The sequence below is a fragment of the Hippoglossus stenolepis genome, chromosome 1, assembly GCF_022539355.2.
Source record: "Hippoglossus stenolepis isolate QCI-W04-F060 chromosome 1, HSTE1.2, whole genome shotgun sequence".
Classification (NCBI taxonomy): domain Eukaryota; kingdom Metazoa; phylum Chordata; class Actinopteri; order Pleuronectiformes; family Pleuronectidae; genus Hippoglossus; species Hippoglossus stenolepis.
The window spans coordinates 7,754,299-7,778,420 of NC_061483.1; the positions used below are offsets into that span (position 1 = coordinate 7,754,299).

The 24,122-nt window shown below is 42.4% G+C and overlaps 3 protein-coding genes across 5 annotated transcripts; 1 reads left to right on the forward strand and 2 right to left on the reverse strand.

The window, feature by feature from the left end:
• Positions 1–755: 755 nt before the first annotated feature.
• Positions 756–3,924, reverse strand: ctxn2 (cortexin 2). Of its 2 annotated transcripts, none has more exons than XM_035158847.2 (2): positions 3,429–3,924; positions 756–2,450 (listed from the first exon to the last, which is right to left on the reverse strand). In XM_035158847.2, the coding sequence occupies exon 2, from the start codon at positions 2,379–2,381 to the stop codon at positions 2,136–2,138; it is 246 nt and encodes an 81-aa protein (XP_035014738.1). In that variant the 5' UTR covers positions 2,382–2,450; positions 3,429–3,924; the 3' UTR covers positions 756–2,135. The 2 variants fall into 2 exon arrangements, with proteins under 2 accessions (XP_035014738.1, XP_047196431.1); XM_047340475.1 differs by lacking the exon at positions 3,429–3,924 and adding an exon at positions 3,006–3,373.
• Positions 3,925–7,090: 3,166 nt separating this feature from the next.
• On the forward strand, positions 7,091–16,509 carry myef2 (myelin expression factor 2). Of its 2 annotated transcripts, XM_035164865.2 has the most exons (17): positions 7,092–7,335; positions 8,850–9,061; positions 9,811–9,863; positions 10,769–10,776; positions 10,865–10,958; positions 11,215–11,403; positions 11,501–11,654; positions 11,756–11,805; positions 11,889–11,949; positions 12,772–12,873; positions 13,251–13,295; positions 13,398–13,493; positions 13,615–13,710; positions 13,924–13,983; positions 15,414–15,601; positions 15,912–15,963; positions 16,150–16,508. In XM_035164865.2, the coding sequence occupies exons 1-17, from the start codon at positions 7,196–7,198 to the stop codon at positions 16,311–16,313; spliced, it is 1,764 nt and encodes a 587-aa protein (XP_035020756.1). In that variant the 5' UTR covers positions 7,092–7,195; the 3' UTR covers positions 16,314–16,508. The 2 variants fall into 2 exon arrangements, with proteins under 2 accessions (XP_035020762.1, XP_035020756.1); XM_035164871.2 differs by lacking the exon at positions 13,398–13,493 and having other exon boundaries at positions 7,091–7,335; positions 16,150–16,509.
• A 503-nt stretch (positions 16,510–17,012) lies between these two features.
• Positions 17,013–23,925, reverse strand: slc24a5 (solute carrier family 24 member 5). The gene is made up of 9 exons (XM_035164872.2): positions 23,170–23,925; positions 22,331–22,510; positions 21,973–22,056; positions 21,668–21,771; positions 21,430–21,530; positions 20,188–20,471; positions 19,888–20,097; positions 18,009–18,110; positions 17,013–17,764 (listed from the first exon to the last, which is right to left on the reverse strand). The coding sequence occupies exons 1-9, from the start codon at positions 23,324–23,326 to the stop codon at positions 17,442–17,444; spliced, it is 1,545 nt and encodes a 514-aa protein (XP_035020763.1). The 5' UTR covers positions 23,327–23,925; the 3' UTR covers positions 17,013–17,441.
• Positions 23,926–24,122: the final 197 nt, after the last annotated feature.

Consider the following 24,122-nt stretch of genomic DNA (forward strand, 5'->3'; position numbering starts at 1 on the left):
TGTTTTATGTGTTTTATGGAATTCTAAATACAGCCAACAACATGACTTTGCAGTGAGATATGAAAATACATTGCAACACAGGAAAATTTGTTGAGATTTTATAGATTTATAACCCCCGAGTTAGTCGGCCCTTAGGCTGAGGAGGAAAAAGGCAGTGTTTTTTTCCCCACTGAAAATAGATCTCAGATAAGGATGTCACACAGGTGGCAGAGATAATGGTGCAATAATGATTGAATTCCTGACGATTGATGTGCACCGTGGGAGGTGTGCACGCCGGCCTGGCCTCTGAGAGCGGAAGGCCTTGCAGATCAAGACCTGCTCTGTCACACAAGACTGTCAGTGGATGTCTGTGTGTATCGCTCACTGCTGCAGCATTAGCCCAATTCTGTCTCTACGCCATCCCTGCATATTAACATACATGTAGACTGTATAAGAATCTACTAGTCTGTTCGCCTCTTTTTCTCCATCTCTCCCTACTTCTTTATCGTCGTTTGTTGCCGCAGGGACGTCGGACTGTCACCTCCAGCATCTTGTTTTCTTTAGTTCACGTCCTCCACACATTGCAAAGAGACCCAACGATGTTTTAAAGTGAAGAAATTCTATTTATTTCACATCATTGAATCAAATCTATATCAACAAGAAATCTCTACCACCAGCTGAGCAAGCAACAGGTCACAAGATGCACTGTCGGTCATCATGATATGCCACATGCACGCCCACACACATCCACTCACTCACACACACACAAACAGGTGCTCTAATGTTTCTAGATGAAGGCACATAAACCCATTGAAGGTCACAGTAAGGCAGAGTCACAGCACTAAGGAGAAACCGTAGACTGTAGAAAATTAGCAAAGGAACACTCAAGACTTTGACCAGTCTGCTGCATCACAGAATCTCTGTAAAGTCCCGTCCTCCTCTGTGTGGGAAGGGAAGAGAGCAGGTGTGAATGGGCGCGGATGGCTGAGAGTAGGAGGAAGAAGGTGTCCACGTGCGGCGCTGACATACATCCCACCCCTGTTTTCCGGGTGACCTTTTTCCTCTGCAGACAGGCGGTGAGAGTTTCTCCTTGTCATTACAAAACTAGCAGCGCTGGAAGAGAGAGAGAGAGGGAGAGTTCCTCCAAGTCTCGGATCCTCATTTCCCTCGAAAGTTCTTTGGCTTGACTGCATCAGCCAACCTTCAGACAGTCCATGAATCAGCATCGTCGTCATATGTCTTTGCGGACGTACCGTCGAGAGTAAACAATTTTTTTTTCTTTCACTCAGACATGTAATTTTGGCAACATACAGTGTAGCATCATTCAAAACCAGCAGCAGTACAAACTCTAGCAGAGTTGTTTTTGCATCATTTAGACGCTGTAACGCCGTAACGCAAATCACAGTTTGTTCAGTTGCCTTTTCGCTGCAAGACACCACGGAAAGGACCAATCTGTAGACACACACACAGCAGCAGCAGCAGCATCCCTTTGGATCACCAACAGATTGGATTTGATTAGTCCACATAGCAGGAAATTGAAAATAATACCCTGTATCCAACCGTATAGTATACAATCTTGTGCAGAAGAGCTTTGCTGTGCAGAGGTGGAACCGCTCTGTTTCCCATGATGAGGAATCCTGTCCCTGAGTCTTCAAACTGTGTCTGAGTAATCCCACTGCACCCCTGATTCTCCAGCCCGTCCCACAAGCATCCACCTCCACATCCACCTCTGATACAGACATTCATCTTGAGGGCATGGGTTAAAGGGGCCTCCAGTCATTTCCGTGTAAATCCATGATCTGAAATGCACACCACCCTGGCAGAAAGGCAGAGAGTATGTCACAGCATCTGTCGCACACTTGGTCAGACACACACACACACACAACAGACACGTAGCCACGTACAGTCGAGAGACTCACACACTGGCTCTGAACTAACAACGCACACACATTGAACAACACACACAGCTTCAGTCTGTCACAGAGAGATTTCTTGATGGTGCGTCGGTGTCAGGAGCGATGGTTGTGTGGGGCTGCGGCTTACTTGTGTTTGCGTGTGTGCAAGCAAGCGCTATTTGCGTCCGCGAGTATGCATACGTGTGTGTCTATAGGCATTTCTGTTCGTGATGGACATCTGTGGATGTGTGTGTCCCTGTGTTAAGTGAGGGCGTACTCAAACGTCCCTTTCTCCAGCCCCTCGATGCCGTCGGCCCAGTTGGAGGAGGGCATGCTGCTGTAGGGGTCCAGCAGGATCCTGAAACATCTGACTATCAGCAGCCCCAGGAACACCAGGAGCATCCCCACGAAGGCAAACGCTGTCTTCTGCTCCAGAGTCAGGGAGTGCGCCATCATGTCGTTTCCGCTCATGGCAGCAAGGGAGTGGTTGTAGTGGACGCTAAACATGGCAAACCAACATCTAGGCGCCTCATCTTTCCTCCGATAGGGTCAGGCGCTTAGAAGCCTGCATGTTACCTGGGCAGAGATTACATGACGGCTTCAGATTAGTGCTGTCTCCAGTCTCTTGTGCAGAGAGGATCCGTCTAATCAACCCATGTAAATATCATCGCACTTCATGCACACGCTGAGAGAAATAAGGGGTGCAGATGTGTGAGAGGGAATACACACAGTTAAATAAGCAGGGTTACAGGTATCTATAAATAGCCTCTTTTGAGTGTGCTATCAAACAGATGTCCAGAGACTTCGATCTCTCTCTCTCTCTCTCTCTCTCTCTCTCTCTCTCTCTCTCTCTCTGTCTCTCTCACACACTCCCCCTCTGAATAATGATGCAAAAATAAAATTACAAAAAGAAAACATGAGCAGAGGACTGAGAGGGACTGCAGGAAACCAGGTTCAGGAATACGAGCCAAAGCCATGACTGCATTCCTTTAAGTCTGCTTGGAATTACATTGTGTCGCAGTGCATAACCGGCTGATAAACAAAGGCAAAGCAGTAGCAGGTATCAATGTAAAAACGTCACATCTCACACACATGTGATGCATGTTTGCTTTAGAGGAGAGGGATCTCTACCTGTTGCGTGTGAGCAGATGCCTGCCAGACAGCGTAACTCCATTAGACAGGAAAGCCACAGTGATTGACAAAACATAATCACAAAATTGGTGTGGTCACACAAGTGGAAATCTGCCCCTGTCATTCTTTATCCCCCCAAAATCCTTCACATGAACACAAGTAGCAGGTGGCTCAAGTGAGAGGAATGGAGAGGGGGGGACATGGGATGTGAGAGGGAGGACACATACAGACAGGGGAATGAACAGAGAGATGTCAGACAAGGGAGAAGGAAGTAGAATGATGAGGAGGACACTGCACAAAGTGTGCATGGTGAGAGAGAGAGGGGGAGAGAGACAGGGGAGAGAGGGAGTAACGTAGGGTGAAAGAGACAGGAGAGACTGCAATGACAGATTCTGTGTGAGACAGAAAATGCAGGTGCCTCACCGTCATTATCGTTCCATCCTTACAGACCTGTTGCTGCTGTTCCTTGCGAGCAACTCCTCCGTCCTGGAGCTCCCAGACATATATCCATTAGTTCACAGATTGCCATTGCATGCCGGACGTGTCCAGCTAACCCCTCATCTCAACAAAAAGCTGAAGAGAGAGAACCGGGGAAGCGAGGGAGAGGCTGGATCCAGCTATGATAGGTCTCCCTTCTCTGAGATACATCTCCTCTCCTCATGCTCCCTTCACTTGCTGCCTCCTACTCATTATCATTCTGTTTCTCTGTCTCTCCCTCCAGAAGCACGCACGCTTGCTCCTGCTGCATGGCAACCACTTGTTAGTCTCACTCAGCTGCTGTGCTGCCTCACTCATTCATAACACTACCCCTCAGCAACACCACGACAGATGCAGCAGCACAAACAAGCGATTCGCCCCCTTCTTCTTTTTCCTCCCCTCTTCATTCTCCCCCTCCCCGGCTTTATTTGGCTCTTCTTAAAATGACTCCACACAAATCTGACAGGAATATCATGGCTTGGCCAGCAGGAGAAATGCTGCCTCTCACTGCTCCCAGCCAGTAAATGCTGCTGCAATGGTATTTTTGGTCCAGCGCAGCACCGTCCTCCTGCTTTTGGTGGTGTAGGGTTTTTAATTGATGCAGTTTGCTGTGGTCAACTTGAATTAGCTCCTCTGTTTGCAGGCTTACAGATGCAAGCTCCCTGCTCATGCTGGAGGAGAAGGGACAGATATTTAAATAGATTTAGACTGAAGTGAATAAAAAAGCAATATTGTGCAGGAAAACAATCGGAGGGATCTGATTGCACATCGTGACAGAATGCAGCAGTGAGGAATCTGTGTTGTAGTGCAAATTATTTCAGACGTGTTTGTCAGAGTGGTGCAGTGAGTCGGATAAGGATAGAAAAAACATGCCATGAGGGCGATGGTCATCACTGCTGGGGGATGTGCAATAATTCAAGACTTAGAAGTGGTTAATTTTTACCCATTTCTCTTGTAAACAGCTGGAACATTCCTGATAGATAATCTCCAAAGGTGAATCAGCTCCTTCTTATTTACTTTCACTTCAAGTTTTATGTCGTATTTTTTAGAACGTCCCTTTTTCTTGTGTCAGTAACAGTCACTAATCTTGCTGTATTGTAAAATACTTGCTATATTTGGGTAGAGTAAGGTCATGCGGCACAACTGTGTCAGCTACTCACAAATACAGTTTTATTTCACATTTAGTTCAAGGACAGCTCTTGTAAATTAGATGAGGAGATGGCACATAATTTAGACAACGATATCGTTTTCATTTTCTGGCATTGCCCTCACGTCCATTTAAAAGACAAGGTCAAAATGGAAAACTATTGGGTCATAGCACAGCAGCGTGTGGCCATTAGTGATGAGGTCGAGTTACAGATAGTGTGAATTGCTTGTCATTGTTTTGAATCCATTACAGTAAATTGACTGTCAGATGTGAAAATGAATTTTTGCTGAATTAACTTTATCACTTGTGCTTTTACTTATGTGTGAGGGTGTGCTCATATGCTTTGGACTGCTTTGACTCCTGAGACAATCTGAACGTGTTGCATAGAGAATATTAGCATAAACATTGTCCTTAGGACATAAGGATAAAGATTATTAGACTTTTATCTGTCAGACAGCAGATGATAAGTAAAACTGATACGGAGAACTGTAAAACTGTGATTCTATGAACTGCTCTCACAACACACCCTTTAATGTTAATAACTCCATATCACAGCACTGTGTCGCATTATGCATATCCTAATGTGAGAGATAAGCTCAAGGTCTTCACAAAGCTATAGCGACAGCCGAATCACACACCCAAATTTACTACCAGATTTATATTGTGCTATTTTGTTGTATTCACACTGTAAATAAACACCGAATTAATATTGTCATAACTTGTGGGTTTTGCAGTTTGACTGAGTTGTTGCTTGACAAAAAGACACAGTTACAATTCCTATTGTGTTTTTGCTTGGTTTGTTGTGAACACAATTTTATATTTCAAGTGGATGATATTTCAGTCTGGAGTGTTTCCAAGGAACTCACAGCAAAGACGTCTTCTGGGCACAGATTGTGAGTAATCAGATCCAAAGGCGGAGTCTGGCAGCTACAAAAAGATAAAAAAGCTACAAATGTGGTCTGCTGCTTGAAATTTACTGCATCACTGTAACTGCTGCGAAGGAATTTAGGATTCATATATCAGGTCTACTTTATTGTGGAAATTCAATATTAAAGTGGCACAATATCCCATTTTCATATATGATGATGTAATGGGAATTTATTGTACGTGTCAACTTTTGTCAATGTAATCAACTTTCTGTTGTGGCATCTGCACAGACGCCCCGAGCCGGTTCTCTACAAATGTTGAGGCGTATTGTACAAAAGAAAATGAAATGATTCCTCCAGTGGAATAAAAGTGTATCAATCAATAGTTTCAGGAATGATGAACTGGCTTGGCTCTGTATTACAATCAATGAGGCAGGACTTTTACTGTCTGACACTGTGGGTGTGCTGCCTAGAATATTGTAGGTTATATGTATTACTTGTATTTCTTCATGAGCGAGTCTGTAAAATTAGAAAGCAAATACACACTGTACAATAGCTGTGGCAATATATCATTAGGTTACCAACATTTGTAGATTATATGCAGGGGCTCACTGGTGCTGGTAGAAATCTTCAGGCTCTGTTGCGCTCATGGATCAAACTGTTTTACTGCGATAGAGAGATGTTGATGTGGCTTCGAAGGATCAGAAGCTTTAATCAGAAACAGTCAGTTCTCTTATTCACTTAACTGACCCCTGAAATTACCTGCTAATCTAAAAGCGATCATGTATTCAATCTTTTCAAATAAACCAAAGCCTGACTCATATATCGGTTGATGTGAGTCTTTCACAGACACATCGCTATCAGCATTTGATGTTTGGTGAAATGTGCGGATATGAAAACTTTTATTTGACTGACTAAACAATGCAAGAACACATTTTTTACTTTTATTCAAATTCTATGTATTTAGTGTATTTGTGTTTTCTTTTTATTCATAGCAATAACTTTTTTATATATATACTTATAGTGTTTTGAAGTAGATGGCGACCACTTCTTTGAACGTAAGAAAACATCAGGTGTTATCCAAGTGTCCGGAAGCCCCGACACTCAAATTAGACTCATAACAGCGTCATTTACACAATGTTTTTAACCTAAATGTCCTCTGATATCATCTTACTAGTTACTGCTGCAGTTCTCGCAAGAACGCCCGATATAGCTCCAGTTAATGCAGCAGTATGGATCCATGTTATGGAAGTTTTTCTGTTGGTTTTTTTTTTACATTTGAAGAATCAGTCACCATTTACTTCAATTATATTGGATTTGGCTGCAGGAAGTGTTTTGTGGACTCAGACACTTCACCCAGCCCTGCTTTGGCATCGTGGCGAGTAGATAACGAGTGAATTTTCATTTTTTTTGTATCTCTTTAAGTTAATGGATAAACTGTAAAATCCTCTATTAAAGTCTTTGAGGGTTTTTCTAACAACATCTTGGGAATCATTGACTATTTCCCAACATGTTTGTATTTTAATGGTTTAACTCCCTGACATCGGTATTTATATTGGCGCCTGAATCCCGCCCGGAAGTCGAGTTGCTCCTCTCTGTTCTCGCGGGGCTGCCTAGCAACAGCTCCCAAGTCTCGCGTAGGCGGCGCAGATCTCCTCTGCACATTTTGAACTGCGTAGCGTCGGGGGCATCTTGCGGCGATGGGCGACCAGCAAACCTTCAACATGGCAGATGTTCCGGCTCTCGACGAGGAGGAACCGAAGCAAGAAGAATCCACCGCGTCCGTCCCGTCCGAAACCGACGAGACGTCCCAGGAGGAGACTCCCAACGGGGTGAAGACGTGAGTGAACACGGCGGAGTCCCGTCCGTGCAGCCGTTAGCAGGGTTAGCTAAAATGGAGTCCGGGTATTGCTAGGTATTGTCGGGCGGTAAAGCCTCCACGGCCGCCGATAAATACCTGCGTGCTGGATGTGAGGGTCGCAGCTAACACGACGCCATCGCTGCGATATTAAATCTCCATTTGTTTCCTGTGGCCGGTTCTTTATTTCACGACAAAAACACGACGCACTGGATGAATCTTCCACCGGGAGCTAGCCTCGGAGGTGTTTTGCTTTAGCTCAAGCTAGCTAGCGTCCGTTAAACCACCGGGTTGCACTGATTTAATTAGCTAGTTAGACATCTTAACTCGGTGACACTTGTTTTCAGACGACAGCTAGCGTTAGCACCCCTGTTTTGTTTTAATCACAGCTGTTCGTGTCATTGTGCTAAGCTAACAACAATGTTAATTTAGCCGCAGACGCCGCACTGCTCGTTGAAAATGGCTAATGAGCTATGCTAGCTAACGCAAACCTGTTCTCTTCTATTCACACAGCTTCTCCTGATTAAATACAATTAACTTTACAATATTAAAAAAAAAACTTTAGAAAGTCTCAGTAGATAATTTATCAAATGTCTAAATCAGGTAAACTAATGTTGTCCCACTGTGATTCATGTGGAGGTGTCTTAGTGTTCGTCCATACAAAGTTCAGAATACAAATGTAGACCCGTTTATTTTTTATTTATTTCATCATGCAGCTTAATAGCGAAGTCATTTTCATAGTGATGATCCATTCATTTTGTATGGAAGGATGTTTAAAAAAAGGTAGTTTTTACTGAAATCCATTGCAGCGTCCATGCTCATCAAATACAACTTCTGCAATTTGTTAAATACTTGTCACATGAATGACAAGAATAGAGTTGATGGACATAACCGAGGAGGTATTGTCAAAGTTTAAAGAGCACCCATTGAGCAATGTTCCGGATTAAAACAAATGCCAGAAGTGAGCTGCTTTCAGACTTGCACAGAACTCCGCAGATCCTCCGTATTTTCTCCCGAGGAGGTGCACGTGTCAACGCAAACGTCGGAGTGCGAGGCTGCAGGTCATGTCTGAAATGGGCCATGGTAACATCAATGAACCAATTTGTAGATTAGCCTTCAAATGCATCCAAAAAGAGAGGCTGGAATCTATTGCAACGTGCTTTAAAGTTATTCTTCCGACATATGTTGTTGTTGTGCTGTAATGGTTAACACTGGTGTTGCATTAAGTTTATTGAAACTTATAAAGACTACAGTGCGTTCTTGGGACCCGTGCAGTGCTTGGGGTTTGCTTTGTGTTTGTTTGTTTGTTTCGGTCTGGAGTTTATGAGACACATATTTAAACACAGCAACAGAGACAAGCAGACTCACAAACATGTGTTCCTGTGGACGGGAGAGAAGGTTCTTTTATATTTCTTTTTTTAAACAAGGAAACACATTTTCCAATGTGGTTTTGAGATGGGCTGTGTGCTGACGTGCCTCTTTGTGTCGTTTTACAGGGATGGGGAAGAATCTAAGGCCCCCAAAGAGAACCAGGATGGTAAAGAGAAGTCTTCTCTGAACAGAAGAGGAAACCGCTATCATCCCTACAAAGAAAAACATAGTAGTGGAGAAAGAGAAAAGAAGACTGCTCATAGAAACCGAGTGTTCATCAGCAATATCCCCTATGATATGAAGTGGCAGGCAATTAAAGATCTAATGCGTGAGAAAGGTAAAGTCCCTGGTGACGGGATGTGTCTCCCCTTCTCTCTATCTCTTCAGCTGAGTAGAAGTTCTTCACCCTTTTTCGCTTATTTTCAGATAGAGCATTCTGTTTCTAGTTGTAGTCAATTAGTTTGTAGTTTTTCTCTGGATGTATTAAGTGCAGAAAGTAGGGAACCAACATAGTGTGATATTAGGTCATTGGAGTTTTAATTAATTCTTTTGGATGGACACTAAATTAGTCTGGGCTGATATGTCTGTGAGATGAACCTAGTTCTATTGTTACTTGTTAAATGGCATCGTCAGCTCCAAAATGTAACCTCAAACCAGTCGTAGAATTGATTGTTGAATGTTTTTGTTGTATCTTTTGAAAGGTGAATCTTATGAATGAAAATATTGCAATGTTTTACTTTCTGAATCATGAGGGTTTCAAGAAGCCTTTTGAAAGGTCAAAGGGCAGCTGTAAAACTTTCAACTGCCATGAATGGAATCTTTTGACAAACTGATCATGTTGAAGTCTTCTGAATTTCCCAGGTTTAACGTAGCTGTGTTTCTCTCTGGCCTTGGCCTTTGGGTGTCTCAGTCACTGCCCAGAAAGGCATGGTGTTGTCTGGTGGAATGTTGGTCTGGGCTGACTGTTGATCATTAATGGGACATCTCCATCTGTAGCGGCATTGCCAAGGCCAACGGCGACTTGAAGACTTGGTGACTTAAATTCCTTTGTTCTTTTGGTATTTTTCCTTTGTATGTCTCATGTAGTTGGTGAGGTTACATACGTGGAGCTCTTTAAGGATGCAGAAGGAAAGTCAAGGGTAAGTGATGTGGCCAACTTGCTGCACGAGGTTTTAAATGCCCTCAGCAGGCTCTCATTAATCAAGTGCTCTTTTAGGTTCTGATCCTTTGGGTCTCACTGTTACTGAATTGGTGATACTGTAGGTTGTGTTTAGAACCTGATAGATGGCTAATGATTGATATTCCTTTGAAAGGGAGATGTCCTGTTGATTTTTGGAAAAGTAGCCTAATGAACTCATCTCAAGAGTACACTTTTGCTTTTGTTGTTGTCATATCAATTGGTTTAAAAGTTTGTCTGTTTGGCCTTTTTCCAAAGGGAAATGTGGGTTGTTTGATTTGTCTTATTGATTGACCCTCATGTCTCAAAATCTTACTTTTACAATTCTGTTCTATGGCACAGCTCTCGCTTCAGAGGAACATAACAGTCGTCATCCTGTAGTGTTTTTTTTTTTATTAAATGCCAAAATTGTATACAATAAATGTAAAGTTGAGCCACACCATTTTTATTGCTGTGGTTAAACTAGTTAATCCTAACTATGTTAATGCTTTTTAAATTTTCATCCTTGTTTTTGTGTCCAGTTCAAAAAATATTTCAGGTAAATTGCAGTGCATAGGTAACTGTAAGTGCCAGATGATTTTTTTATTAAAACTTAAAGAAAATTAAAATAATTCTCGTTGGTTTATTATTTAGATTATATGTATTGTTAACATTACTGTTTCTAGCTTGTAAATTAAACACAACCAAAAACTGCTGGCTCAAGTCAGTGGGCAAAATATGGCCAACATGCACTAAAGGAAACTAGACATGTTGATGTATAAAATATATGATGTTCTTGTGCTTTGTCTTGATTTTAACTGTAATTTGTTCACTCCTTAAACTTTGGATGTGTCTGCTACCTGGACTCCAATGATGCTGTGTGGTTAGGGTTGTGGGTAAGTAACTGAGCGTTTTTCTCAAACAAATAATTATTTATCTTGTACTTGTCTCTGCATGGACTCATTTTTTTTCCTGATTCAACAGTGTGGTGGAGTTCAAAGATGAGGAGTTTGTGAAGAAGGCGATATTATCTATGAATAAGCATGACCTGAATGGAAGGCCACTCAACATCAAGGAGGTGGGAACAAAACAAAGTTGAATGATTGTAGCAAAATTCAAAGTGAGATCCATATATTATTGAAACGCATCAATTTTCTTCCTCTTATTATACACTGAAATACTTCCTGACAGATGATGATCCACATTTAAGTCTGTAACAATATGATGGAGACAGTAAAACCACCAAATAATTATACAATTGTGTATTATAAGTTGTACAACCTTTACAAAGTCAAAGTCGTAATATTTTCCTGTTTTGTTTTCTATCTTAATAGGACCCTGATGGGGAACATGCCCGGCGTGTGCTGCAACGCATGGGAGGTCAACAGGGAAGTCGTGGACAGGACATGGGGCCTGGTGGGATGAACGTCCCACCCTCCATCGCCAACAACCCCAACATCCCACCTGAGGTCATCCATGGGCTGCAGGCCGGGCGGCTGGGCACCACAGTGTTTGTGGCCAATGTGAGGACACTGATCAACACAACTTTCAAGTATGTCGTCATGATTTTTCAGCTTGATTGAAAATAATGGTCTCTGTTTTTTGTTTTATTTTACACAGCTGGATTTCAAGGTGGGCTGGAAGAAGCTAAAGGAGGTGTTTTGCATGGCAGGCGTAGTGAAACGAGCAGATGTAAAGGAGGATAAAGATGGAAAGAGCCGCGGGATGGGAACCGTGACATTTGAGCAATCACTGGAGGCGGTGCAGGCCATATGTATCCTTTCAAAACCAACACCAAGAAGAAATCATAGAAAAAGCACACAAAGCAAATACTAAAGAATTTCACTGTGACCTTCTCCTTGACTCTGAACTCAGCCATGTTCAATGGACAGATGCTTTTTGATAGACAGATGCATGTCAAAATGGTATGTGACTTTTTGTTGTTTAACTTTTCATAACTTGTACAGAAAATGTAAAGAATCAAAACATTTGCTGTGATCTTTTACAGGATGAAAAATCTCTCCCACCTGAAGATTTCTGTCAAGTAGAAAAATCACCTCAGTTACCAAGTGAGTACTCGGCTATCACCCGGTCGGATTATAAAATCAGATCCAAAGAAATAATTTCGGTGAATTGAACGTGGATGTTGTCAGTGTAAGAGGCATAATCCCAAACAAACAAATGTTGATAACATTTTATAGATATTTTAGTCATATTAGAAAATCCCAGGTTCGGTCTTGAAGCAGAAGGCTAATAAGATTAAATACAAAGTGGCTTGCAGGTTTTTCCTACTTGTCGGACAATTATTGTCCTGTTGTCTGTTATCTGCACACTGCTTGACACATAAAGACATGATAAAAGAAATGGTTGCAATTGCAGTTAAACATTAAACAAACCTATTTGAGGAACAATTTCTTTATAGGGCTTTTTTTAATTGTATAAAATGTTGCTTCATGCAGTGGTTGAACAGTGTAGTAATAGTTTTCTCGTGAAAGCTCATAATAGACCTGCCAGTCAGGTTGAGTTGTAGCTTTGTTAATGGCCGAAGGTCGGATGTCTGCACTGAAATGAAGATCTCAGCACACCAAAATAAGATGTGGAAATATCCCATAAATTTAACAGCCTGCCACACGAGTGAATAAATAACACCTGTTCTACCCGACGGCATAAAATATGCTCTGAGCTTTACTTCTTCCATTCGTGAGGGTCAGTGCATTGCTGATAAGGTTCATGGTTCTTTTACTTTAAGTGCCCCGAATTTTCAACCAATGCGTATTACAATAAATGTCACTAGCATGTTTGATCATGTATAAATTCTCCTAGGGTATGAAATCCACTCTACTATACATTCTGCAGCTCTAAAACTTTTCACTTGTGTATTTTGTGTGTAGGGGGACTAGGTGGTATTGGCATGGGACTGGGGCCAGGTGGGCAGCCAATAAACTCCACCCGCATCAGTGGTGGAGGAGGCATGGGCTCCATGGGGCCTGGAGGTGAGTGACCTCCAAGTATTTTTTTGTTATGTTTAGTTAAATATTGCGTACACTATAGGTTGCAAATGAGGTCGACACACACGGCGGAATTAAGCAACATCATTCTGAAACGAACAGTCAGCCCTTTGCTGGCATTTATGTGGCTCCTCTTCTGACCCTGCAGCAGTGACAATCTGGGTTAAAGAGATAAGATGAGCAAACCTGAAACCCAGGACTGTTATACTGCAAGTGTTAGGACGTGACTGTCATTGTGTCTCAAAGCACCTCTGCACAGTGTTCGATAATCGGACTACACACAGAACATTTCAATACACAGCTAAAAGAAGTAAAATGATAATCGTTTGTTGGTATGTCCTGACTGACGTTTTCCACCGCAGGTATGGACACTTCAGGTTATGGGGGAATGAACAGAATCGGAGGAGGTAAGTCTATTGCCACTTCTGAGTTTTGCTTATGAAAGACTGGTCTGTGCTTGTTTTTGTGGATTGAAGGGTGAAGTTGAAACGTGGTGCTTCTTCTCCCAGGAATGAGTGGTGGCGGGGGCTTTGGGGGCATGGATAATATGGGCAACATGGGCGGCTTTGGAGGGAGAGACATGGCTCCAGTTGGCAGGATGGGAGGTAACTGCACTTTTGCGTCTGCTTGGCAGAGACGTGCTTTAGTTCGAGGTTGTACTGTTGACCCAGAGATGCACTTTGATGTAACTTTCAGTCTGATGTTGATTTGTTTGTTTGTGTGTAGATATGTACCGATCCGGGATGGGTGGAATGGATCGAGACTTCAGCCACAGTGACATGCCAGTGAATCGAGGGTTTGGAGATTCCTTTGGAGGAATGGGTGAGTAATACTTTTAATACAGATCGACCTGAATTCCTTTCAAAGTTACACAAAGGAGCTTATGCAAGTTCCACTGTGCAGTTTGTTTGAGTTATGATAGGTTTTAGGAATTTAAGTTTTTTTATGCTGTCATTATTGTATGCTTATTTTTTCTTTTGTGACATTGTTGTATTATGGCTCTAATCTGCATCGACTTGCATTCTCTCCTTTTAGGTGGAGGTTTTGGAGGAGGCATGGGCAGTGGTGGCATGGGACACATGGGGACTGGATTAGGTACATGAGATACTCCATCCATAGTTTTTTCTAAATCCATTTTATATCGTCCTTTACCCAGTTGTCTAGCAGAGCCACAGACCTTGTTACTACTGTTGACATTTGAATGTTATTAGCCTGTATCATTTATTGTCCTTTGACAGCTACGCCACAAATCATGTAAAAGGAGCAATGAGCAGTAGTTCACTATGAGGTGATTAAACTTACTCAGCTCTCTGAATGGGCGATGCATAATGAGAAGTGTAGTGTTTGGAAAGACTGTCCTTCAATAAGATGACCCCAGCACAAGTACTGGCCTTGCTCAGTGTTTCCAAACATGAAGCCTGTGAGCACGTAGTGTGATGAATAGTGATCTGCATTGAGAGCACTGAGGTATGTTCGACATCTGGCCAACTGAAGGACTATTTACCTAGGACGTATATTATGAAATTAACAGCTGTTGAATTATGAGGAATAGAAAGAGTTTAAACCATTAAATCTGATGTGTATCCACTAAGCAACAAGTGATGTAACATTTGACTGTCTATATAATATTGATTTGACTGGGTACCCAACCAGAGCAAATACACTTAATGTGCATGTTTGGGCCAAGATTAATTAAGCCGGAAAACCCCAAAAGACATTTTCATCTTGTCTTGATCATATACAGTGAGCACGTTTTTACCTCTATAGATTTATTTTCATTTCTCAAGGTCACTGTGATCTAACAAACACGTTTGTGGCCTTAACTCAGAGTCTTTATCACAAATGTTTATTGACCGTTTTTAAAATCTAACATTCTGCAAAAACACATTCAGAAGAGCAGGGATATTTCACATTTGGTTGGACACTGAATTGCTGACACTAATCTTGGGTCCCCACACACATACAGCAGAACAATAAAAACTAAGCTTTACAAAGTCAATTCAAATTTTATTTATATATAAATCAAAAAACACCTATATTTCTTTATTGAATTTCTTCAGTTTTATTCATTATCTAAACAGTTTTACACATAATGGAATAAGTGTCAGAGAAAGTGTAGTTTGTGTTCACAAGATAATTTGTCTAATCTGTTTAATCACTGTTGTCCATGTGGGGTTTGTTTGGTGACTAATAGAACAAACTGGTACAAAGTCCTTCACCTCCTGTATAAACAATGTCACGGTGTCATTGTACTCGGTGTAACAGCTTTGAAGGAATGGAATGTCAGCACAGTTTCACAACATCCCCTCAGTGTCATGTTATTCAACAAAACTCATGAGCAGCTACGTAATGGTTGAAGGTTTTAGAATGTATTTACTGTGCCAGTTTGTTGCCGGTATTGTCTTTAAAATGTGTAAATGTGAGATAAGCCTTTACACAAGAACCGTGCTGGAACCTGTATGTACTGCTCTGTTAAAATATGCAGAACACTAGTTTCTCATTGTGTGTGTGTTTGCTGATTGCAGGTGGTGGAATGGGCAATATGCCAGCTGACCGTATGGGCTCTGGCTTTGACCGTATGGGCATGTCAGGAATGGACATGAACCGTGGCTTTGGCGGCTATGGAGGCGGGGGGCCGAGCCACATGGGCGGAGGGGGCATGTCCGACAGAGGCTCTGGCTCCAAAGCAGGCTGTCAGATCTTTGTGAGAAATGTAAGTGTGGGTTTGACACCTGAGACCTTTATTAGTACAGGGACTTAAGAATGTGGAGGGTCCTAGAGATGGTTCTGTAACTACAATCCTTCACTTACCTAATGACCACGTCATGGATTAATACATTTTCTTAGTGCTTTGTTTCCTTTTGTGACACAATTTATGCTTTCCCTGTACTAAGATAAGTAATATTGCTGCAAATTAGTAGTAGTGTTGTGTTTTGTTCAGGTTAACTGCTGTTGTATTTCCCAGTAGGTTATTGTCTTTCCTTTGATAATTATATGGATTAAAATATAAATCTGTGTTGCAGCTGTCCTATGATCTTACCTGGCAAAAGCTGAAAGAGAAGTTCAGTCACTGCGGTAAGTCTTTTCCTCAGTACTCGTTTTTACTGCTGGTGCAAAAACTTAAAAATGATTCATAACATACCACTCACAGAAGATTTCCCTTTTGACATTGATGCATGGATGTCAGTCTTTAACTGATCTACACTGTGTGAGATATTGTGGCTTCGAGATTCATCCATTGCTCTTTGTCGTGTTCTGCAGGCCAGGTGATGTTCGCAGAGATCAAGATGGAGGGCGGGAAGTCAAAGGGCTGTGGAACGGTGAGATTCGACTCTGCAGAGAGCGCCGACAAGGCCTGCAGAATGATGAACGGAACCAAGATCAATGGCCGAGAGGTTGACGTGCGTATCGATCGCAACGCCTAGAGCTTTTGTAGAAGTCATTCTAACACACTTCCACATTCAGCCCTTTCGCCAATGAGCTTTTGTTTTGTTTTAAAAACACAATTACTTCATATGTCCACTGTTTCAAATGTTTTTTGGTTTGTTTATATATACTTCATAGCAGTTTTGTTTTGTAAACCCTTTTTAATTTGTCAGGCAGTTTGTTTTAACAAATAAACTTTTTAATTTTTAAATGTGCTTGTTGTTGTATCTCCTGAGATCAAAGTTCATCACAGTGTTGAATGAGCCTGAGGTGTTTACTCTACTATTGCTCAACAGTGGCCTCTAAGAAAGCTGGGAAGTTCTACATTCATTTAATCAGATCCAACACTAAATTAAAAATCCTCTGATTTTCTAATTCCCAGAGGTCGAGGATTAGTGATAGATTTGTTTCAGGAAGAACGGATTGTTACCTTTTATCATATTGACATTATTGTCAGTGTCTGAAGTTCACATAAGCCACAGAGTTAATTATAAACAACTGATAAAGAGATAGTGTTTCTTCTTTAGGTAACTGAAGAGGAGTGGAAAGTTTTTTTTGTTTGGTTTTTTTACCATTTATGGCTCATTCCTTGACTCTTCCTTGCAGGCAGCAATGCTCATAAAGCTTATCGGGAGTTTGTAGATGATGCCTCTTTTGTTGTAAGTCACTCACCCACTTAGAAAGAGGACAAGGTCAAATTAGTCTTGTTGACACCTTTTTATTTGCTAACAATGACTTCACAGTTTTGAATCTCTTTGAACCCGGCAGTCACTTCTTGAAACGGCACATTTCTCATTTATGGGCCTTGAGTAAGACAGAAGACATCTCAGCACTTGATGACAGGTTTTCATCGTATGATAACTTCCTGCTCTGGTTCTGAGCAAGAGCCCACAAGAAAATGATCTTTGGTACATTTCCACCTGTGGTGAAAGCATCTGCTTACAGAGATCATCCTCTTCCTGAGATGTGACCAGCACGTCTGCCACGGCTCAGTGTCTGTAAGTGTGTGAGCGGAGCCACGCCTCCTTGTTTTGACTTTTGAAGCTTTAGAAGCTTAACATTTCTGTTGTGTTTATGGATGAATGGAGTCTCAGAAAATATGGCTTGAGTCCTGAGAAGGCCGGACCTCAGTCACTGCACAGTCTTATGGGATTATTCCCAATGATCCCCAGCTCGTACAGGATGGCCAGAGTGGCAAAGAGGATGTAGCTGAAGAGCGAAACCACTCCCAACTTCCAGTCCAGTTTCCATCCATTCACATGGACGGCTACAAAAAGGAATACAATTGAAAGGAGGAGTGTGCCGGAAATAAAGACGAGTCCGGAGCTGTTGACTTCTACAGGGTTCTCCGTGTCCACAAAGACCGTTTTGATGAACCAGGGCAGGCCCAGACAGAGCATGTCGAAAACATTAGAGCCCACTATGTTGGACATGGCCATGTCAGCTTTACCTGTTCAACAGAAAACACATTCACAGCATTAGATAAAAGTGTCCATTCACAGAACTATTAAAGATTACAAGTAAAAATCAATGAAATATAAAAAATTACCACTTCAATGTTTTTCATAAATAGAGCCAGCTGCTACATCTTTGTATCATTTAAACAATGAATCACTGCAGCTGCTTATAGAAACTGTCCATTTTACATTAAACAAGACCACCATGAACTGCAGCTGTTAAAAGGTGACGTTTACCTTCTCTGGCCACCATCACACTGGCCACAGTGTCGGGGATACTGGTTCCAGCAGCGAGCAGAGTGAGTCCCATAACTGTGTCAGGGATGCCGAGGGTGTCGCCTGTGTCGAGATCAAACCAAACAAATACGAATCAGATTCCCCCGTAACATAGCTGCTTATTGTTACTATGGCGATGGGGTTCATTCATTATTCCTGAATTCTCTTTCCAGGATTTAAAAAAACTGAGTTAAAACCCAGCAGAACACTTTCCACATAACACAATCTTAATCAGTAATACTGTATTCACCTTTTATTGGTTCAATTACATGTAAAGTAAAGGTGTCTCTCACATTTTGTGCTGTTGTCTGGTATGAGACTTTATCTTTAATCTTTATTGCAAGTTTAGCCTATATGATATAATACATTAGATAATCTGAGGTTAACGTAACCCAGCAGGTGTAATGTGTGTACTTTCTGAATATCAGCTCCTGTGTATGGCACCAGTGGTGGGATGTAACAAAGTACATTTACTTTGTAACTCTACTGAAGTACATTATTCATGTATCTGTAATTAACTTAAGTAGATTTATTTTCACATATTTTTTTACTTTTACTCCACTGCATACATCAGCATATATTTGTACTTTCTACTCCACTACGTTACACGTTCACTGTTTTTATACATATAAAAGAAAACCATAACAAGAGGGGAACTGGTTCACTGATCCAATCAGAACGGGCAGGTAACAGTAGACCCCGCCTCCTGCACCAGCAGCATCACTCACGGGTGAAGAAGAAAAAGTATAAATGGATTCGTTAGAGGCGAGACTCAGCCATGATGATGTAGTGGACACTCAGTGAGTACTTCTACTTGTAATACTTGAAATATTTAACTTTTACTCAAGTGGAAAAGTTAAAGTGGTACTTTTAATTTATACATTTTTATTTAAGTATACTTTAACGGTAAATGGTTTTGTATTTATAAAGCTCTTTACAGTACAGTTTTACATTCACCCGTTCACACACACAGTGCATCTATTAGCAGCACTTTTCTGTTCTATGAGGGGCAATTCGGGGTTCAGCATCTTGCCCAAGGACACTTCGGCATGCAGATGGCCCGGGTAATGTACGAGTACTTCCTCCACCAATACATGGCACAAAACATTTTCTATATTCCACATTATAAATGTCAAAGAACATGATCTCGTGTCTTTCGAGGTTTATACGACTCTGACCGGAGGCCACAGTGAAGCTCCTCTGACAAACTGATGTTATTTGGCTCAGTCGTCTCTTATTCACACACAGTGACGGTGGAGAGTTGCTGCTGTACAGCTCCGAGCCACAGAAACACACAGACTGTATGTGTGAGTTGTACCTGGTGGGTCTCATGCCTGCTCCTTCTTTCATAAGACTAAACGTTACGTCCATGTGAGCCTGTCTGACGACTACAGGATAATAACCTCATTATTCTTCAGTAGAACGACCACAGTCACATGAGGAAGTTGTGGTTTCAGCCTGATCTGAGGTCAGTCGTACAGTTTACGTCTCTGTTGTGGGTGGAGAGGGAGGCTGTCCCAGGACCTGTGCCCGCGGGTAGTTCTGCACATACACCCCACTGCTCACATGACTGTTTCCTTAAGGGTGAAGCAGGCTGTAATCCGCTGCCTGGGCAGGCGCATGGCCCACTGGAGCTACAATAACTACCCCCCCTATTAACTTTCCAGGACAATGGCATCTCAGGAATTAGCCAGCAGACCAACATGTGATTCTACTCTGCAAATCCAACATTTTTCTCACAAGTTTCCAAACACTTGTGATCCACAGTGGCCCGTGAGTGACGGGCTGGTTTACGCTAAGTTGCGGCTGAACTGAAATGTAGAGATTTTGAGTTTCTTACCGACCACAGTGACCATCCACACCAGCAGGTACGTGAACCCTGAGATCCACACCGCCGACATGATGAAGGTCACAATATACCATCGCTTCCAGAACCTCCTCCTGCAGTCGGGCACGGTGAGGAAGAGCAGAGCGATGATGGGCAGGGCCAGAACCCAGAAGATGCGTTTCAAGTCGCTCTCCGGCACGGCGAACACACTTTTATGCTCCACTAGGATACGAGCAGAAAAACAGGTTAGGAGTGAATGTGTAGCCTCTTACGTCATCAAAGGGGTCATGGCCACAAAGAAGTGGGTTTTACCTTCAGGGATCTCGTTGAGGCCGTGCAGGCTGAGGGACAGGTTAGAGTATCCCGAGTCGTCCTGGAAGATGCCGCTGTCCGTCCTGGAGCGACTGTGCACGCGCAGGCTGGTGTCGTCGCTCCAGCCCATCAGAGGCTGCGTCTCCGTCTTCTCCCCAGACCCTTTACCCAGGCAGGTGCAGCAGGGGCTCAGCTTCCTCAGGACGAACTCGCTGATGCGGAGGTCGAAGCACAGCACCACGATGTAGACGCCGTAGACCAGCAGCAGGCAGGCTGCGTCGTACCTGCGAACAAAACGCACAGTTTGAGCATCACCATCCATTACTGACCTCGGGGACAGATATAATAGGGAGCTAGAATGGAACTCAAGAGCAAGGCCCAACTGTCCCCTTAAGAATCCACAGTTAAATTCACTAGATCCAGAACTTTATCCGGATCATTTTCCTCAAGAGCCATGAAAATGTTGAAGAAACATCCTATCTTACAATGTTAAAGGAAGAAAAAACAAACCCTACATCTGCCCCCTGATCAGAATCTGTAATGGATTCTTCCCTGACCCAAACTGCATCCCTCCACCAAGTTATATAAATAATCTGTCTGATTGTTTTTGCGTAATCTTGCATTTCTTGAATGAAATCCCTTGGTCTAGCTGTCAGGTGCCATTCTGTGTCCTAAGTACAGGACCTCGGCCACAGGATAACATCTGAGCAAACTCCATTAGCGGCCGAAGGCTGTGAAATGTCGTCAAAAGGTCTGGAAGCACCTAATCAAATGCATATGCTTATAGAATTTTGTAAATATATGGCAAAAATCTCCTGAGGGTATTTAGTATTTCTATTCAGTCATGTTTGGTGCTATTTTTATTCCAATTCCTTTTTTATTGTACATCAAATAGACTTTCGGCTTTTACACAACACCATAACCAATAATTCCGGCGCACATTAAGATGTTTTATAAACACGGACGGTCGCTGCAGCTTCTGTGTTTATGATGTGCTGTTGTCTGATTTAAGGGTCATTGCCGTGTTCTGTCAGTGAGTCACAGCCACAGCACAGTTGTTTTGTGATCTATTTTCAATTGTTCTTCTCAGTGTCCCAAGGTGCAATAAACAGCTCTAACTGACCGTGTCTTTTACTGCCGCCCTGCACATGCAGGTGGTGATGGGGGTTTAAAGATCGTGTAATCCTGATGATACCGTGCTATCTCGATGTCAAGCCAGTGCACAGAAACACACACACTCACCAGTAGACCTTGTTATCAGAGATGATAGCAATAACAGCAGACACACTGATGGCATAGGCCAGGCAGTCCCTGAACAGTGGCCAGCAGCTGAGACGCCCGGCCTGATAACGGAAATAAATGGTTTTATAACTCGGACAACACAGTGTACACGATGACTCTGCGGCTTTGACCAAGCAAATGATCCACTCCAATGCACAAATAGGTGAGTAATTGTTTTCTGAGTATTGTGATGATGTACCATGGAGGCCAAGATTCCACATAAGCCGCAGATCCCCAGCAGGTTGTAGACCGCTGACCCCACGATGGTGCTGACCCCGATGTCTCCCTTTGTCACAAACACACCTGAACATGCAGGAAGAGCGAATGTTAGCTCTGAGGACAGCGTGGAGATCCCTGAGCAGAATAAAGTCCTAATCACAGGCCACAGTCCTGACATCATCATCATCATCATCATCATCATCATCATCATCATCATCATCATCATCATCATCATCATCATCATCATCATCGCTGGTTGTAATTATTGTTCTAACGCGAGATTACCCAGAAAGGCCGTGACCAGCTCTGGTGCCGAGCTCCCAGCTGCCATGAAAGTGGCTCCTGCGACATCCTGAGACAGCCCCAAACCTGAGAGAGACGCAGGAGACACAGACATTACGTGATCGTTTACATGGTGCACATGAAACAACAGGAAAACTCAACAATGCAAACTCGGAAATCCACAATAACTGTCAATTGCAAATGAACTATAAAACTGTAGCCCATGCACAAAAGGGGCTAATAGAATATATTGAAGTGAGTGAGAATCTGGGGCTAGAAATCCTCATTGTTGGTGAGCTGATGCAATCCCCACCCTGTAAAGTACACACATGTTGTACACAAGGGGTTTCATGTCACTCACGGTCACTGATCACTTCTAAAGATGGCAGGAAGTAATCGTCGCAGACAATCGCCACAGCCAGCAGCATGTAGAAGATGAGAAGAAAGTAAATGACGAGGCCGCCGTCCTTCCTCTCCTGCACCGTGAAGAAGCCTTGAGGAAACTCTGAGGACTGTGGTGAGATGCACTCTGTCTCATTCTCTGAAAACACACACACACACACACACACACACACACACACACACACACGTCATGGCACTTACACGGTATTTCATGCCAATAAGACGTGTGTGGCTTCCAGAGCAAACACCGTCACAGCTACTGAGCCACAATTGATTTCTCTTTTTTTATTTTCCGATAACATTAGAAAAATTACATTAGAATAGAAAATGAAAAATTACACATTAGAATAAACCAACACACAAGTCTAGGTGCATTATGGCAGATTTACAGTATAAAAAAATACAGGTAATGGAGTTATAACATATAAAAAGATGTACAATGATGATATCTATCTATCTATCATCTATCTATCTATCTATCTATCCATCTATCTATCTCCGTAAAACACTTATAATGACAGTGTACACACATTCGAATAAAACAAACACACAAGTCTTGACCCATTATCGCAGATTTAAATAATAAAAAATACAAGTAATGGGGTTAAAACAACACAGAAAATAAAGAAATTGAGATGTGAAACTAAATTGATGATATCTATCTATCTATCTGTCTATCTATCTATCTATCTCTGTAAACACTTATAATGACACTGTACACACATTAGAATTATGCATTATAGGAGATTTCTAGACACTATACAAAATGACAGGAGTAAGAAGTTATAGTTTTCTTACCGAGAGCCCGGCGCACCCTGGAGGAGCGAGTTTCCTGAGCTGTGTTTGCTGTGAAGGACACAAGATGAACCGTGCAATACAAAAATATCACCAATCCCAGAAAGTAAGGTATAAAATCCTGTCTCCTCTTTTTCTGCAGAGGTGCCACCTTATTCATCCTGGGTAATCAAGAGTGGAAATCAGTGATTACTCCCAGGACTCATGTGTGTGTGTGTGTGTGTGTGTGTGTGTGTTCTGCTGTGGATGTGGGCTGGAAGCTGGAAGCATCTAACTCTACTCTACGACTACAAGCTGCACACAGGAGGGATTATTGGGGTAGAAAGCGTCTTTTAAGGTCTGAGCGCTACCAAGAGAGGGGGATCACGAGTTGTGAGTCATTCCAGTCGACCTGCACACACACACTGCAGCCTGAGGTCACGCACACACACGCACACACACACACACACACACACACACACACACACACACACACACACACACACACACACACACACACACACACACACACAGACCCACATCGCAACAGCTGTGGAAAATGAGTTTGTATTATTTGTCCTCTGTGGTCAGGGATTTTAAACACAAATACACCTGCCACTAAATATTCAGAAGTAGCCTGAAGCTCCGGAAGTTTCACATCTAACATTATGTATTATTCTTCATCAAATCAATAACTCACATGTGTACAGTGGTGTTCATGAGTTTAGTTCGTTAAAAGTTAGTATCACTCTCTCTCTCTCTCTCTCTCTCTCTCTCTCTCTCTCTCTCTCTCTCTCTATCTCCACATTCAATTCAATAAACTTTATTGGCATGAAAATTGTGGACAATGTGGACATTTGATTGTGGACAATATAAAAAATCATATCAACAACAACCATGATTACTAAGGGAAATCAATTAATGGGATACATAAACAACATCGAATTAAACAAACGGGGATGTGCAACTAAATTGAT